Source organism: Setaria viridis, chromosome 8 (genome assembly GCF_005286985.2).
Source record: "Setaria viridis chromosome 8, Setaria_viridis_v4.0, whole genome shotgun sequence".
Classification (NCBI taxonomy): domain Eukaryota; kingdom Viridiplantae; phylum Streptophyta; class Magnoliopsida; order Poales; family Poaceae; genus Setaria; species Setaria viridis.
In genome coordinates, this window is record NC_048270.2 from 12,090,625 (window position 1) to 12,106,982 (window position 16,358).

A 16,358-nucleotide genomic window follows, 5' to 3' on the forward strand; every position below is an offset into this window, starting at 1 on the left:
AACTTTTTCGTAATTAACAATGATAAAAGATTCCAGCTCTAACTTAACAAATGAAATAGGGAACATTGATGTTCAGCACTCAGCAGTCATGTGCAGTCTCCACACGTTCAGGAGACACGAAGAAAATAACAGGATGGGTTGTTTCACGTTTCACGGCCTCGATGGCGGATGACGACGAAGGCTCACCGAGTTGCTTCAGCCAGGGAATACAGAAATTGGGGTCAGGAAACACTGATGAGTGATCGAAATTCGAAACAGACTAATTAGGTAACATGATGCATATATCTGGCACCTTCTTCTTCTTGGATTTGGCCGCCTTCTTGCACCTTTTGATGCGACCCATCAGTTGTGTAAAAGAAATCCGCCAATATAGTAGGAAGGGAGAATGTCGACGAGACTCTGTCTAGCTATGATGAGCTGGGCAGAGTTATGGGGTGTGTTGTGCGGCTACGAGGGAGAAGTAGGAGCTAGTAGCGTGGGCGCGCAGCCGACGCTATCGGTGGCGGCGTCAGGGTTTGAGGCAGTTGCATTCCATGGATGCCAAGCAAGATTATATTGGCTGGGCCGAGACTCAGGTCTCGAGTGGGCCGAGAGCAGATAGGGTATCGTCGTAGCCCATCAATTACTTGCAATGTCCTAATTTAGCGCCGCTACTCTTTGTAGCTTGCCGCCGCACCTCACCATTCCTCGTGGGGAAGCAATCGGAGTGCCGCCGAGAACCAACGGAGCCCTTGAGCACCGTTGGCCGTGGATGTCAAGCCACCTCCATGTTTGTCATTTAATTGTTGAATCTAGAGCTGTCGTGAAGCCAATGGAATCGGGCAGCATGCCACCATGTTGGCGCACCACCGTGCATGGACGCGCGTTGGTCGACGTTGTTGTGTCCGTCGCCGATTGATGCAATGCAACTGCGCTCGATCGCCGCTGACGATCAGGCAGCGCACGTGTCGTGTTGATCAACCAAAGTTTTCAATTCACACTTAAGAAAAAAAAGCAAACAAAGGTTCCAATTCAAACTTTACATCCTATAAGTTTCGACTCAAAACACATGAAAACGTGAGGAAATAAGGGGAGCTGGGCGAATTATGGGCATGTTCATGCGCATGCTAAACAAGAGCAAACATAGGAAATAATTTTTTTCTGGATTTATTTTAGGATTTAACCTGGCTAAAGTGTTCTCATCTTCACCTCACATGCGAACTGACACTTTAATCAAGCCAATTTGGTAGTTTGTCGGGTTATACCCAATAAACCACTTGTCTCCGACCGAAACGAAAAGCATCTCACATGAAGGCGAGTCCAGAGATTACAACATTCCAGTAGTTTAATACATAGGTCCCACTTTATTTATTACATCACAGAAGTTCGAAAGTGCATAAAGTAAATTGTTCAAAATTTAAGAAGCGGAAAAAGGATGGCAACTACATGTTGAAGCAGAAACATCATGGCGAAGCTAACCATGACGTCCGTTACCACAGTCCTCACCGACTGAGGACGGGTCCCACTCGACCGTCCAACCCAGAGGGAGCTGGGTCGGCCAAGTCACACTTTCAGCAAAAGCACTAACATCTAAGTTACTTGAAAGTAAAGCCACAAGTAATACTCAACAAGACCTACCCGTAAGGTGGCAACTATTCCACTGAGTTCTAGACATGCAAAGCTTTTTTGCGGAGGGATTTGTTTTTGCCAAAAGTATCTAAGTAGATCCTTACTTTCAAGTTTTAGCAGCAGGTTCTAGTAGACTATTTATTCTAGGTAAGCAACCTGTTCTAAGCAAGCAAGTTGAGCAAACATTTTATGCCAAGCATCATCATTAAGATAATCATTCTCTGTTCCACTTGTTACTCAGTGCAGCATAGTAGTCAAGCAGTCTCAAGCTGTGAGAGGCAGATGATTCGAATCGAGTTTCTTAACCTTGCATGCAAGGTGAACCTAATCCCACGACATTGCGTACCACTACGGGTCCACACATGTCAGTCATCCCCATCAATTCCCAAGCACATGGCTAGGGCCCACTTCCCTTGGATACAAGGCCCCACGGTCCCGGAACGTCGTCGTACCGTGACTACACTTGTACCCATATGATGCATCAAGGGAACTCCGTTTCAGAGAGAGCGGGGAGTATGCCCACATCTCGGTTCAATCATGTACTAGGCTTCCTATCCCATACTAGGCATGAGATTAGTACTTTCAAACACTTGATTGTGAATGCTGACACATTTCGACCTTAGCATTTTCATCACTAGACAGATGGGACAAAACCACCAAGTCGGAACCAATCCTGGTCCCGTCCGTCATCCTTATGTTTATAGCATGAGCAAGCAATCAACTCCTATAAACTCGTTTTACTGATTCCTATTTAGCATTGCAGCTACTCGGCCTATCATACTAGTATCCAACCATAGGTACCTAAGATCATGCAACTAGGTTTTCAATCAACTCCTATGAACGTATATGCACAAACATAAGTATCATAGACATTGCATGAATTTAGAAAACTGGGTTATGCTCCGAGGCTTGCCTTCCTATTCTAAGTTAGTGGGGAGCTCGTTGGATGCTTCGCTGATCTCCTGCTCGGCCTCAACGTGATGTAGCTCGGTAGGTACTTCCTTAGTTGTCGGGAGTAGTTCGTACGTCCCATCTGTGAGATTCGCTTCTACACGAGATGCATATGCAATAGTTCAAGTTTCCATGCTTTCACATGCTGGATGCAATTCATGCATTATTGCTGAAGTGTAAATTGTATTTCGACCACATTCACCTAAATAAGGTTCTAAACTTTCATTATCCTCATGAAGTAAGGTGCGTTATGGTATAAAAATTAGGGTTGACTTTAATGGTGATTGTGGACACATATAAGGTTTTACAACTTAGACTTCACAAAAGAAAGGTGGGGTCACTCTAGGGTTGCTCAAGGTTCATTTCGAAAGTTGTTCTATTTCTGAATATTTTTCTGTACCTTAGTGTGTATTTACCATTTTGTCCTTCTCATTAACTACCTTGTTTTTATTCCTTTTTCTTGGTTTAATTTTCATAAATGTTTCTGATAGTTTTTGTTAAGATATGGTTCTGAAAATTTTACAGCGACTCCCTAATCACATTAGTGAGCTACTGTTAAATTTTAGGATGCATTAGAATTCTACAAAATTAATTAAAACTAAAATAGTACCCTGTGATAGATTATAGGAATCTATTTTTAACTCAAGTTCCAGTGGCAGTTTGGCTCTCATATATTTATAGGAGGTTACACTAGTGTGACAGAGGTTTCTGTGATTTTTCCAAGATTCATGGTGAAGGACATTTATTTTCCATACTTTCCTTTCATTTAGTCTTTCACAAAAGTTAAGCATGTTTCACTAGGTCTCATGCAGTAACCATTATTTTTCCTAGTGAGTGTATTGCATTTGTGACCCAACAAAAGTGGTTTCATATTTTTCTCTGCCTTAAACCATTTATTATGCATAAAGTAAGATTTCACCTCAGATTTCAAGGTTTAAACTAAAACAGTGTGTTAAACATCTAAACTTGTGTCACCACTATTTTATGCAGCACAAGCTCAGCATAACAAAGCTAACAGAGGTGGATTTACATTTTTAGCATTTTTGTGTGATTTACAGGGCATTTACTTTCCTAAGCATAAAATAAAACCTAGAGATATAATTACAATAGTGACATACACAAAATATTTTTCCTGAAAAACTACTCAACACACATATTCTAACAAAGTTGGCTTTGCATTTTCCCATTTTTCTACACTTTCTCGTGCATTTTCAAAGTTTCAGCCGATTTAAACCATTTAAAATAGAAAAAGGATAAAACATTTTACGTGGGGGCCCTGAGAAGTTTAAAACCTCCATAGATAGGTCCTGAAATCTTATGCAGAGGATCCTAGAAAGAAACTATGGTTCGCAATGTGATCCTTGCGCACATCGGCGGCGATTCCGACGAAATCGCCGGCGAGCGGCGGCGCTAGAGGGGAAGGGGAAGGCTCGAGCGTGGGGAGGAGCTCACCTGGGGCCTGCGGGATGAAGAAATCAAGGGCGAAGGGTGGCCGAAGGTGGCTGTCCGCGGCGGGGATGAAACCGGCGGCGACGGGCTCCTGCGCCGGCGAGGTGGTTGTCAGAGGGAGCTCGGCGGCGGCTCGATGAGTTGCGTGTGGGTGTGTGTGGTGCTCAAGCGAGCTTAGCGGGTAGTGGGGAGGCTCAGGTGGTGCTTCTCCACGACGAGGGTCGTGGTGGAGCTAGGGGCAGAGAGGGGTGGTGGTGTGGCGTGCCGGCAAGGGGGTGCCAACGGCTTTTATAGTCCGGGGGAGGTGCAGGGGTGCGAGGCGGAGCTCCAGGCAAAGGGATAAAGCCGGGCGGGCATTGGCTGTGGAGAAACGGGTGGAACGCCACTAGCGGGCGGTGAGCGAGGCCGGTGGTTGGCCGGGCGAAGATGCAGCGCTCGAGTGTGATCTCTGGCAGATTGGCGACCCAAGATAGCGAGCCAGGAAGATACTTTGTGCCGTGGGCTGCAGTTGGCCGGTTACTGAGCTCGTGTGGTCACCTCAGGGGCGACATTGGGTGCAGCGGCGCGGCCAAGCCACGGCCGCGACGTGGTGGGTGTGGCAGCTAGGGGCGAGATGCAGGAAGATAGCGCCGGCGTGCGGTTGGGCGAAGGGAGATGCGGATGCAGAGGATAGGGATGCGCTCGCGAGTTGGTGGGGCGGAGGGTCGGGCTGACCCGTCGCGTCGGCGGCGGCGGGGGTTGGCCGGCGGGAGCGCTGGTTGGACGGTGCCATGTGGTGTGGTGCGACACGCTGGGCGCGGTGACCACGCACGGGAAAAGCCGTGGCGTGCGAAGCTGTGTGGTTTGAAGTGATTTTGCGCACAAATTCGAATCAAACTTTGAAAAGTTCAAATACAAAACTTGCTGGCCAAACCAAACTCTACAACTTCTACAAAGGGTCTAAGGTCGAAAGTTTTCTGGCTTTGGAGATAGACTAGGCTAAAATTTGACAGAATGCCGGTTTTACAGTCTTGGCGATTTCAAACCAGTTTTTGTGGATTTTGCCAAACTTCAAACTGAATTTTCTCAAAAAGTTGAAACTAAAGTTGAGAGATTCCAAATGTAGAAGTTGTTGTCCATACTTCAGACTCCAACTCTTAGAAAGGGTTCGGGTTCAAAACTATCTTGGATTTGAAGATAACCACAAACAAAGTAGGGAGAAACAACTGTTTTTCAGAACTTAAGAGAAATTTGAATTGAGCTGATCTTTGACTCGATTTTTGAAAGGGTTCCACTACAAACTAGTAAAAGCTCAAATAAGCAAAGTTGTGTGTTTTGAAAAGTTCTACAACTTTTGTATTGGCAAGACTTTGAGTTATTTAACAAAATCTGAATTTATGAATTGTCCCCAATTTAAGCCTTTTTAAGGGCATTTTGGTCCATTCATGTGCTTGATTAGATTTCAACCTGGTCCTTTAGGGTTCTTGGCATTTTTACCGCAAAACAAACCTAGTGTGAGTATTTCTACCATTTAATCTTTGGGTTTGACTTGATCTGGTCAATTTAGCTCCTAATGTGATATTTCTTTGAGTGTTTAAATGTGATCGTGCTCAACAAATAATAAGTTTGAAATTCCTTAAACACTCCAATTAGACTCTTTAAGGACTAAACCAAAACTAGGGACATTACAGTAGGTAGGTCGCCTGCTGCCATAGCAATCGGACTCCGAACAACGGTATGCCACTCAGAGTTGTGCCCGTTTCCGCTTCCATTGGAACGCACGAGTTCCATGTGTGGGTCCTACGTAATAAACAGATGGCATCAAACCATCCACAAATGTCTTCTATTACTATGTTTGTAAAGAGAGGACTACTAGGGACAACGTACTAAAATATTGTAAAGCGAAGCTAACCAATTATGAATAAGCGAATAATAATATGAGAGCAAGAAGCGAATAATAATATGAGAGCAAGTTATAGAAATGCACCGACATTTCTCTAGTAATTAAAAAAATACCTAAACGAAAAGCCCCATGGTCTGCCCATGCGCCGCCTTTCCTTTCTGCTGAAACCCCCCCTTTTTCTGTTGCTGCCGTCACCGCTCCCTCCGGTCTGACCCCGCTGGCGCCGCCGGATCCACGCCACGTGGCGGGCGCACGCGCGCACGTGGTGCGCCGAGTCCATCCGGACCCTCCCATAAATCTCCGCCCACCGGCGACCACGAGCCCCCGACTGCTGTTCCCCTCGGCCCGATTCGGTTCGGACCCCAGCTTCTCCCCCCTCCCCTGTCCGCCCGTCGCATGGCGGCTCCCAAACCCTAACCCGGCAGATCCCTCCCTGACCCAGCAACCCCCGCTGCTCCGGTCGCCGCCCGCCCCGCCGTGCCCGCCGGCGCGGCGTCACCGGCCCCCGCTCCGCCGCCCCACTACGGGAGAAAGGCGCCCGGCCAGACCTCGGCGACCTCCGCCCGCCGCGCGAGGTAGGGTCCTGTCCAGCCCGCTCTGTTTCTTTCCCCCGCCTCTCCTGAGGGGATTGCGCTCCCGCGGCGCGGCGCGCGCTGGTTCTCCGCGGTGCCGGGAGAGCACGGGCGCGGGGGGAATTGGGCGAGGGGCTCGCGAACCCTAGGTGGTTCCGTGCTGGTAGGTGTCCGCCGCGGAGGCTCGCGCGGGTCCCGCGCTCCATGGCTTAGGTTTTGCTCGGCGTTTCCTATCCCTGGGCTAATTATTGGAATGCCTGGTGCTCGATTTACTTCAAATGGGCTGGGACGCCTCCACCATTCTTTATTTGCCAGATATTCGCTTAGGGGCTGCTCGGCGTGCGCTGTCTGTGCACCAATTCCTTGAATGCCTTCACAATATTTCTTACCAACAGCTTTGGGCGTCTAAAGATGCTTTCTTTATCCGAATATACAAGTTGTCTGAGCAAATCTTCTTGCTTCCAGGTGCAAGTCCAAGAGAACCGATCACAGAATTATATGAAGTAGCGGACGTTGGATGACCTTCTCTATGGATTTGAACGCATCGCCATTGCCTGAAGATGACGAGCAGCAGCCTTACGAAGAGGCGGCTGAGGTTGAGTATGCTCAGGAGGAGCATGTTGAGTCCGCTGTCGCGACAATGCGCAGGGTACGCAGCTATCTTTATTGATGTTGATGCCCGTTCCACGTGCCATGCTCTGGGCATCTCTGGTTGCTGATTAATTACGACACATGTTTCGTACGCACGTGTGCAGTTGCTTGGTTGACATTATTAGCTGAATAAAATGGCCTCTGCAAAGGGAGTAAGATGTTAACATACTGGTTTACTATGCATTTTCTTATTCTTTTCTTTGTTGTGCACGTGTCATGCTGTTATTGAAAATAGTGAATCCATCCAATTGGGCTAAACTGCCTAAACAGTTTATTCTAGTCTTTTCATATTTAGCATGCAAGCTTGGTATGATTGATCCCCTTTTTTTTGGCTATTTTTGACAGGAGCGTGAAGAGAGACGCAGGAGATTAAAGCGAGAGCAGCAGGATGATGGGTCAAGGCTACATTCCCAGCAGATTAGGAATGATTATGTTCCTCAACCCAAAAGACATAGTCGCATAAAAGAGGCACCTCAGGGTACGATGCATTGGGCAATTTTTGAATAATTTGGGTTGCTGATACAGTTGATTGTCTGTTCCACATTCTGCCCCCTCTGTTTATTTGTTGTTTGTTTTGGTCCGCTATTCTTTTTCCTGTGTTGATTTGGTATGTATTATCTTTCGGTGCAATTTCAGGATGGTTGGACTGTCCTGCATTTGGAGAGCCAATAGATAAAATCATACCATCCAAAGTTCCTCTTGACGAAACATTCAATGAGTCGGTGCCGCCTGGGAAGCGATACTCCTCGAAGCAACTAGTTAACAAACAAAGAAAAGCTGGTCGCGATGTAAGTATTGCTTGCTTGCTTGTTCTTGCGGATCATACTCTAGTCCCTCCTACTGTACTAATTATTATGTGAAGGTGTCCCATGTTTGGTTGACTTCTGATATATACTGTAATTTGGTTGATTAACCTCAACCCTCTAGAAGTTAATTTCTTTTCTTGTTTGTAACCCTAGTGTTCTAAAAAGCGTTAGGTGATAGGAGGGCTAGATGGTGATTACATGCTATGGTGGGGGTTGCCAGTTGTCTGGTGCTGCAAAGGTGTAGCAGGGGTACGACTCAGGAGACCACCTTTTTTAGAGCGTTGTGCAACTGCCTTCCCTTGTTTCTGTTCTTCTTTTGCGTCTTCTCATTTCTCATGCTAGCAGTTCTCGTCACATCATTTTTTTTGACATCCTGGCCTTTGCCCTATATTCATATTTCTCCCTTGCAGATATGTCATCTTTGCTTGATGCTATGAGATCCTTCCAGTGCTGTAGTCACCTTGGATGCCCCTAAATAACAAATGAATGCAAAAGGGTGGAATTATCTTTACTAGCGTAAAAAAAATAACAATCTACTTCTTTGTGATGTGCACACCAGTGTTATGTTCCAGTTGATCTAGAACCATTGTGCTTAAGGCACCCGTGGGGGTTAAGGTGTCCCCGGCACTTAGCCAAAAGAGGGTAGGAGGAAAGGGGAGGGAGCATGGAAGGGAACCTGCTGGCAGCATAGCCCTCCCTCTGCTTCCTCACCGGCTCCGGCACCGTTACCAGTGTATCCCTCCATCCACTCAACTGGAAGGGGTTGGTGGCTGAAGCTCCATCTGGATAGGGTACAGGGAGGGGCGATTCAGGGGTGGCGAAGCCGTGGAGGTGCTTTGGGGTGGTGTGCTTTGTCACGCTTGCGGGCTGTGTCGGGGACCAGGAGGCAACAACGATATGCAGTGGGTGCCATCAGGAGCTAGGGCTTATTAGGGTTGAGGGGAGGGGTGCTATATGGGCTTTTGGCTTGGATTGGGCTTAACTTGACTAGTGGGCTGACATGCTTGTGGTTCTGGGCTTCTGGCCCATCGATGCTCCTATTTTTACTTTTTGATGTGTCTAATGTATATTTGTGTGTAGCGTCCGCCTCGGCCTGTCTTGCTGCTTCACCTTAAGCACCCAGGTGATAAGAAGGGGTACCGCCTAACATTCTAGATCTAACCCAAATGAATAGAACTGCTGAGGTTTGAAGTTAGTCCTAAAATTCTACCATCATCCCCTTTGTCCAAACACCCCTTTATAGTCTTGTATAAATATAGGGGCATGTATTCCATATGCGCACTGGCTATTGATAACAACCTATGGCAGGTGGTGGTTGTCGGACTTCTCTATACAGTTACAATAGCAGTTTAGTTTTTTATTTACTATTTCAGTACTTCTTATGTGTATACGTTCCCAGGTATTTATGTATTGCTGACAGAGCATGCATTCTGTATTAACTTTTAGTTTTCCTTTTTCAGATAGGTCTTGTGATTGATTTGACAAATACCACTCGGTATTATTCACCAGCAGAATGGACGAAGCAAGGTACTAAGCATGTCAAGGTGAGAGCACTTAACTTGAATGCTTTCTTGTTTCTCAAAGACCAATCGTAACTAACATATTTTACTTTAGATTCCATGCAAGGGAAGAGATGCTGTACCTGACAATGAATCTGTTAACGTGTTTGTCTATGAGGTAACACCAGCCTATGGATGCATACCTCTCTAGAAGCAGTATAAATACTCAGGATGTTTACATATATTTGCGCCCCCTCTTTTTCGGGGTCTTTTTATTTTTTTTGGGGGGGGGGGTTTGCTTAATTGTCACAAATATTTCTTTCCTTTTTCAGAGCCAAATATTTCTTCCTGTTGTTCTTGGGCACCATTTAGTTTATGTTCTCCAAGCTGGTTCAGTTACTGTATCTTATTTAATTCCTTTTTGCTTATAGCATTGTGGATGATTAATCAGGTTGTGTGTGTTGTTAACGCGTGCCACTTTTCCGTTTTCTGCTCCATGCTCATCACGTTACGAACTTCAACAGGGTGTGCACCTTTTTTTTTTCATTTTCATATTGTTGGATCCTCTGCCAAATTGATTTGGACGCTGCATATCAGTTACCACATTTCTTTTGCCCTAAAACACGCAAATGGAATAGATAAGTCTCCCAATTGTCACCAATATCTATGGTTAGCCCCCTTTATTCTGCTTGAAAGATTGATACATATTTAGGTCAGTTTGAAAGAGCTTCCTGTAAGCCATCTCTGAACAAATTTTGCTGTCCTTTCAGGCGATGATGTTCCTTGATCGACAGAAGCAATCGAAGAATCCTAAATATATCCTGGTTCACTGTACCCATGGTCATAATCGTACAGGTTTCATGATTATTCATTACCTTATGCGCACACATGTCTCTTGTGTTGCTGAGGTAGGGAAACTAGATCCTGAATGTTATTTCACTTGATTTAATTCACCAGTGTTTCTTGACCACTTCTTTTTTCTAGGCAATAAATATATTTGCTCAAAGGCGGCCACCTGGCATATACAAGAGGGACTACATTGAAGCGCTGTATTCATTTTACCACGAGGTCCCTGAAAATATGATGATAGGATGCCCTCCAACACCAGAATGGAAGAGACCTGATGATCTTGATTTAAATGGCGAAGCTAAGCAGGACGACGACGATGACAATGGTGATATTGAACCACCAAATGTATGTGTTCTCTTCTCCAAAGTTTCTAAAGAACATTTGTTTCTACTTCAGGTTTATGGAATTCCCTAGAGTTAAATATTTATTGTGTCCTTGATATTAACTTACTGTTTGGCTTCATTACTAAGCAACAATTTTTGCATTATTCGAACTTTTATTTCTTACTATCTTGACGCCTGGTATGCTGTAGAATGAAACCGAGGAGAAAGTCATCACTAATGACGATGTGTTAGGGGACGCCGTGCCGTATGACCAACAAGAAGCTTTGCGTGTCCTATGTTATCGGTTGCTTGAAATGCCCCTTGTAAGTATTATCGTTTCTACTCCTGCCTAATGTCTTAATTTTCAGCTCTTCATATTGATAATGTTATACAAGTTATTACAATGATAACATGAAGGATTACCAATATCTTTCCAATACCAGCAATTCCATCTTCGCTAGCTATTTTGATCTCCAGATACTAAGTTAAAAGTTGGCATTGAGAAGATCCATGAATACGTACAGTTTGTTCATGTCATGCAATTGAAATGCAATAATAATTTGCTCATTTCACATGGAGAATGTGACAGTGTGACATGCTGGCAAGATACGTGTTAGCTTCATACTAAATTACATGGCAGGATATTAATTATGTGTTCCAACATGATCTGGAATTATGACAAGTTAAGCTCATTTATGTAGTTACAGTCTTTTGGAAACGCAGGGAACTTATATATTTGGTGTTTAATACGATGTGATTAAACTTGTTTCAGTGTGTGTTGGTGCATGCTTTGTAACTTCAATTTCTGGAAGTTTCTGCATGTGTTGCTGCTCCCAAACAAGTAGTGTTTTTTTATTTTTACATTCTTTTTTAAACTTAGGGTGCTCTGATCGCCTTTATTTGATTATAGGTAAGAGGGCACACACAATTTCCAGGTTCACATCCAGTCTCTCTTAACAGGTGAGTATCATTAACAGTAACTCAAATTTCTCTTACATCTTTTTTTGTGCAGTACGATATTCTTTATTCCTGTTGTAAATACAAATTCTTGTAAGGCACTATTAGATCATGCAAATTAATAAATGGTCCTAGGGGATAGGCAGATACATTAAATAAGCTTAAAGTATTGCATAGTGCAGGGGTTTTGGGGATTCTCTCTCACACACTTGTTATAAATTCCTGTAATTAAATGCTGTTTGATGTCATCTTTGGGGCTGGCTATTGAGCATTTGAAAACAGGATCCATTTGAAATTGATTTTTTTTGTTTAGTATCATCTTTCTTAAAGTTTCAGACCTTTTTATAGAGTTTTTCTAGCTTGATGAGTAGACTAACATAGTAACATACTTGAGTCGTCATTTGAAATCAAATCATATTGATTTTCAACCAGACAAAACATAATCAGATCAATCCTGTGCTGAGCTCATGAGCTCAATAAAGTTTTTTTCTGCCAGCATAGTCATTAGTCCTTTTACCACAGATAACAGCTTATTACAAAATTTCTATTCGGAGCATTATGGGCCCAAATTTTAGTGTACATGCAACCAATATGTTTCCTTTTTTTAATCTATAAATGCTCCTTTTGCTTTGTTCAGCGAAAATCTACAGCTACTTAGACAACGATACTACTATGCTACATGGAAAGCTGACGGAACACGTTATATGATGCTTATAATGAGATATGGCTGTTTCTTGATTGATCGGAATTTCTGCTTTAGAAGAGTCCAGATGCGCTTTCCCCACAAGAGCCTCGAAGTAAAGGTTTCCATTGTGCTGACAAAACAATCATTGAGCATGACTTTTTCTGCAAATATTTTAACATTATTTCTTTGTTATAAAGGGTCTGCATGATACGACCTTGATTGATGGAGAAATGATTATAGACACAGTACCAGATTCAGGACTGAAGAGAAGGTACTTGGCGTATGATCTGATGGCACTTGATGCAGTGTCCAAAACCAAGGTAAATATGGCATTAATATTACACATAAAGTTTGTTGTTTTTGACTTGCTTGTTTATCTATCAGACTATGTTGTCAGACTTCAAAGTAAAGAAAAGAGATATCCTTCTTGAGTTATTCCTTGAAAGCTGACCGATATGTCCACCATCCATGTTTTGCTCTTATCTTCGTCATAATCGTCTTTGCTTAGTCACTTTTTTCCTCCATATCGGCAGATGGGACTACAATGTTCATGTTACCATACAATCCATAAACTGTAATGAAGTTTAAATTATTTTTTACACTGTAACTTCCATATGTGAGCTCTTATTGTACATTAGGGTCGTAAAAACACACATTATTATTGCTTGTTGGGATTATCTTTGTTGAACTTTGGAAATTTGTGTATGCAGTTGCCATTTTCTGAAAGGTGGAGAATGCTGGAAGACGAAATTATACGGCCACGTTATCATGAGAAAAAGCAGTTTGAGAGTGGTGCCAAGAGCAATCCGTTGTACAAATATGACATGGAATTATTTTCGGTATCAGATTCTAAAACATCCGAGTTATAAATGTTCAATTTTCGTGAGTCTTATGAAGCAAATTTTCATTTTTTTTTTATTATGTGATGCTACCAGGTTAGGAGGAAGGATTTTTGGCTGCTCTCCACAGTAAAAAAGTTGCTTAAGGAGTTTATTCCAAAACTTTGCCATGATGCTGATGGCCTAATATTTCAGGTAAGGTTTGTCTTCTGTTTGTTTACTAAGGAGATGGTAAATTTGTCAGCTTGTGGTCTGTATTCATGTATCATGTTTTTCCATAGAGGCTGGTGTAATCTGTGGTCTTTTAAACAAGATGCATCTGTTTAACTTTCCGTGGTCAAGATGCCTCTGTTCGACTTTGTGTTACTTTTTATTTTGTTGTTCGCACCTAGAAAGTTGAAACGATTCATCTGTGGTCTCTTAAACAAGATGCATCTGTTAAACTTCTTTCCCGCTTACTAGTGGTTTCAATAGGAGTTCTTTCATGTTTGTGTTCACTCATTTAGTGGTATACTAGTCTTAGGTAGAACACTTTGTTTTGTATGTGTAGAAACCTGGACCAAATTTTATGGAACAGCTCTCCCTACCTTCACCCTCGAACATCCTTTGTTAACTATTTATTTATTTCGTGGTTTGTTAACACTTATTTTCAGAGTTTTTTTTCAACTACATTTTGCTTTTACTTGGCTGATATGCTCCAATTGTTCTTGCAGGGCTGGGATGATCCATATGTAACTCGTACTCATGAAGGTCTTCTAAAGTGGAAATACCCTGAGATGAATTCAGTTGATTTTTTGTTTGAGGTTCTTATGACGTTTTTAACTATCTTGTTTTTAATGATATCAGTCACAATGAAGATATTTTTTGATATTGGGGTTTGTTTTGTCATATCTAACTGTTGCAGCTTACGAATGATAATCGTCAGCTGGTTTTCCTTTATGAGAGAGGAAAAAAGAAACTTATGGACCATGCTCGGATATCGTTTCCAGGTAGCATGCACTTCAACTTTCACGATGACTTTATGTTGTCAGCTTAAGTTGCTGGAATGATCTTTTCAACAAAGTTAAACAAAATTTTAGGTGTATTATCCTTTAACAACATTTCTTTTTCTTATTCTTTCTCATGAATTTCCTTTTTATGTTATTCAAAGTATTCTACTTTATATGTTGTATATTTACTGCGTATTGTGTGAAACTCATGCAGAAGAAATAGATCCTCCCTCTGTTGCTGGGAGGATTGTTGAGTGTTCTTGGAATAAGGAAGAGCAGTGTTGGGTCTGCATGCGTATTCGAGCAGATAAATCGACACCAAATGACATCAACACATACCGAAAGGCATGTTCTCATATACTTTATTACATCTTTTGCTAATTTATTTCCTTCAGATATTGCTGCATGTGAATCTGGGCTGATCCTTGTTGAAAAGTCTATATAGTTGTTCCAGAATATGAAAACACTCGAACTCATCCATCAGAGTTAAAACTGGACCTGTGTTGTTCTGTTGGTACTTGAGCATCATATTTTGCCATTGGGTTCATTTGGGATGAGAAAGTAGAACTATTGCACTATTCTCATAATTTATTTGCGATACCCACAGGTGATGAGGAGCATCACCGATAACATCACTGAGGAGAAGCTTCTTGAAGAGATTGACGAGATCAGGCGCCTCCCGATGTATGCAGATAGGATAGCGCAGGCTCATGCGAAGATGGCACAACATCGGCGGAGATGAAGAACGCCAGATTAGAGTGCTAGTCTTGTTGTGATAGTGCTGGAGAGCTCTCTGACCGCCTCTGGCCAGCGGCTGGTCCCCATAGCTGTGTAATTAGTAGAGGTTTCTGTAGGGCCCCTATGATGATGGCTGGCTGGGTCTGGCCAGCCAACTAATTCTTTGCACCTCCGCATTTGTGCTTCCTCCCCGCCCACCTGTATAGGCGTCGCCGCAGAGTAGTTGCATGTAAATCGTGTATTCTATGTTCTATATTCTCTCCTATGGTTTTATTTTTCATGGGTGTAGAATAGCGTTCAACAAGAGGGAGTGTTTGTTCTAGTCTAGGTATATTAGTGTATGCTTTACCATCTCTCTTGGTGTTGCCTTGTGCTAGAATAAATGTAGGGTGTACTGGGTTGCCATCTCGTGCTGCGTCATGTTTTTTCTTTCTGGCGATATCATGTGGTTCATGCGCATTATAGAGATCAGGATGCTGCTCTCTGACGTCTTTTGTGCATCCTATCCTATCATTCTTTTCGGTTGATTAAAATAAATGTGCTTTGGTAAATACGAATGACATACGGGATGGTGCTTTTTCACCCGCAAGGTTGGCAGCATGTATTGTCCGGCGTAGCATTTGTGCTCCATGTTTTACCTCTCCGGGGAAGTCGCTGTTGCAAACTCCGGGGAAGTCGCCGCTTGCGCTTGCAACAGCGCCAGCGCAGCATATTTAGAGTGAAGTCTAGCGTGGCTGGGTGCTGGCACCTCGTTGGATGGACTATCCAACAAAACAGGCCATTTTCGGCAGATTGTTTGCACTAGTGTTTGTGTATTGTTCTGAGTACGGCACTGGGTAACGATAATAACTTTGAATGGCCTCGTAGCAAATTGCATCCGTCTCATCCAATCATGGGTTTTGAGTTACTATTGCATCTCATTCAATCATGGGGTTTCAGTTTACTATTGCACCTCAAATTTGTCTTGCGGCTAGACTTGTTTTGTTCCACCAGTATCAATTTAAAACAGCTAGTGCTAGGATTAAGGACATATTTAATTAAAAAGCTGTCAACTGCAAAATTTTAGGTCACATTGAGTGCTACAATTTTAACATGAAGATTGTTTTCTCCGAAATTATATGAAAAGTATGGTTTCTTCAAAATCACCAGAGGATGGACTAATTTTCGCCAAACCATATAGCGAAACTTAGATATTTTTGTCGTTTCCATATATGGTTTGGTGAGAACGTATTTTGTACTTTAATTTGGTGATTATATTTATTGCTCATATTTCCGTCAATCCTGAGGTTAGTTTTGTAATTACTTGATTCAATTGTGTCTAAAAAAATAAAAAAGTAAGTCCTTGACTGAAGTATTATATACATTGGCAGTTCTTCCCTTGTGTTGTAATCCCTCCGTCTCAAATTGTAGGTTGTTTTAACATTTCTAAGCCTAAATATATATTATGTCTAGATACATAACAAAAGTTATGAATCTAAAAATACCAAAACGACCTACAATTTGGGACGGAGGGAGTACCCATCCAGGGCATGTGATGCATTATCTATTTTATCTTTAATG

At 42.9% G+C, this 16,358-nt stretch overlaps 1 protein-coding gene across 2 annotated transcripts; it reads left to right on the forward strand.

Moving 5' to 3' along the window:
• Positions 1-6,227: 6,227 nt before the first annotated feature.
• LOC117866810 (uncharacterized) lies at positions 6,228-15,206 on the forward strand. Of its 2 annotated transcripts, none has more exons than XM_034751092.2 (18): positions 6,228-6,465; positions 6,928-7,111; positions 7,459-7,591; positions 7,750-7,901; positions 9,380-9,463; positions 9,534-9,596; positions 10,189-10,326; positions 10,403-10,612; positions 10,800-10,913; positions 11,501-11,550; positions 12,185-12,350; positions 12,430-12,552; positions 12,943-13,071; positions 13,168-13,266; positions 13,785-13,874; positions 13,976-14,060; positions 14,275-14,405; positions 14,668-15,206. In XM_034751092.2, the coding sequence occupies exons 2-18, from the start codon at positions 6,980-6,982 to the stop codon at positions 14,800-14,802; spliced, it is 2,034 nt and encodes a 677-aa protein (XP_034606983.1). In that variant the 5' UTR covers positions 6,228-6,465; positions 6,928-6,979; the 3' UTR covers positions 14,803-15,206. The 2 variants fall into 2 exon arrangements, with proteins under 2 accessions (XP_034606983.1, XP_034606984.1); XM_034751093.2 differs by having other exon boundaries at positions 6,229-6,465; positions 12,185-12,344.
• Positions 15,207-16,358: the final 1,152 nt, after the last annotated feature.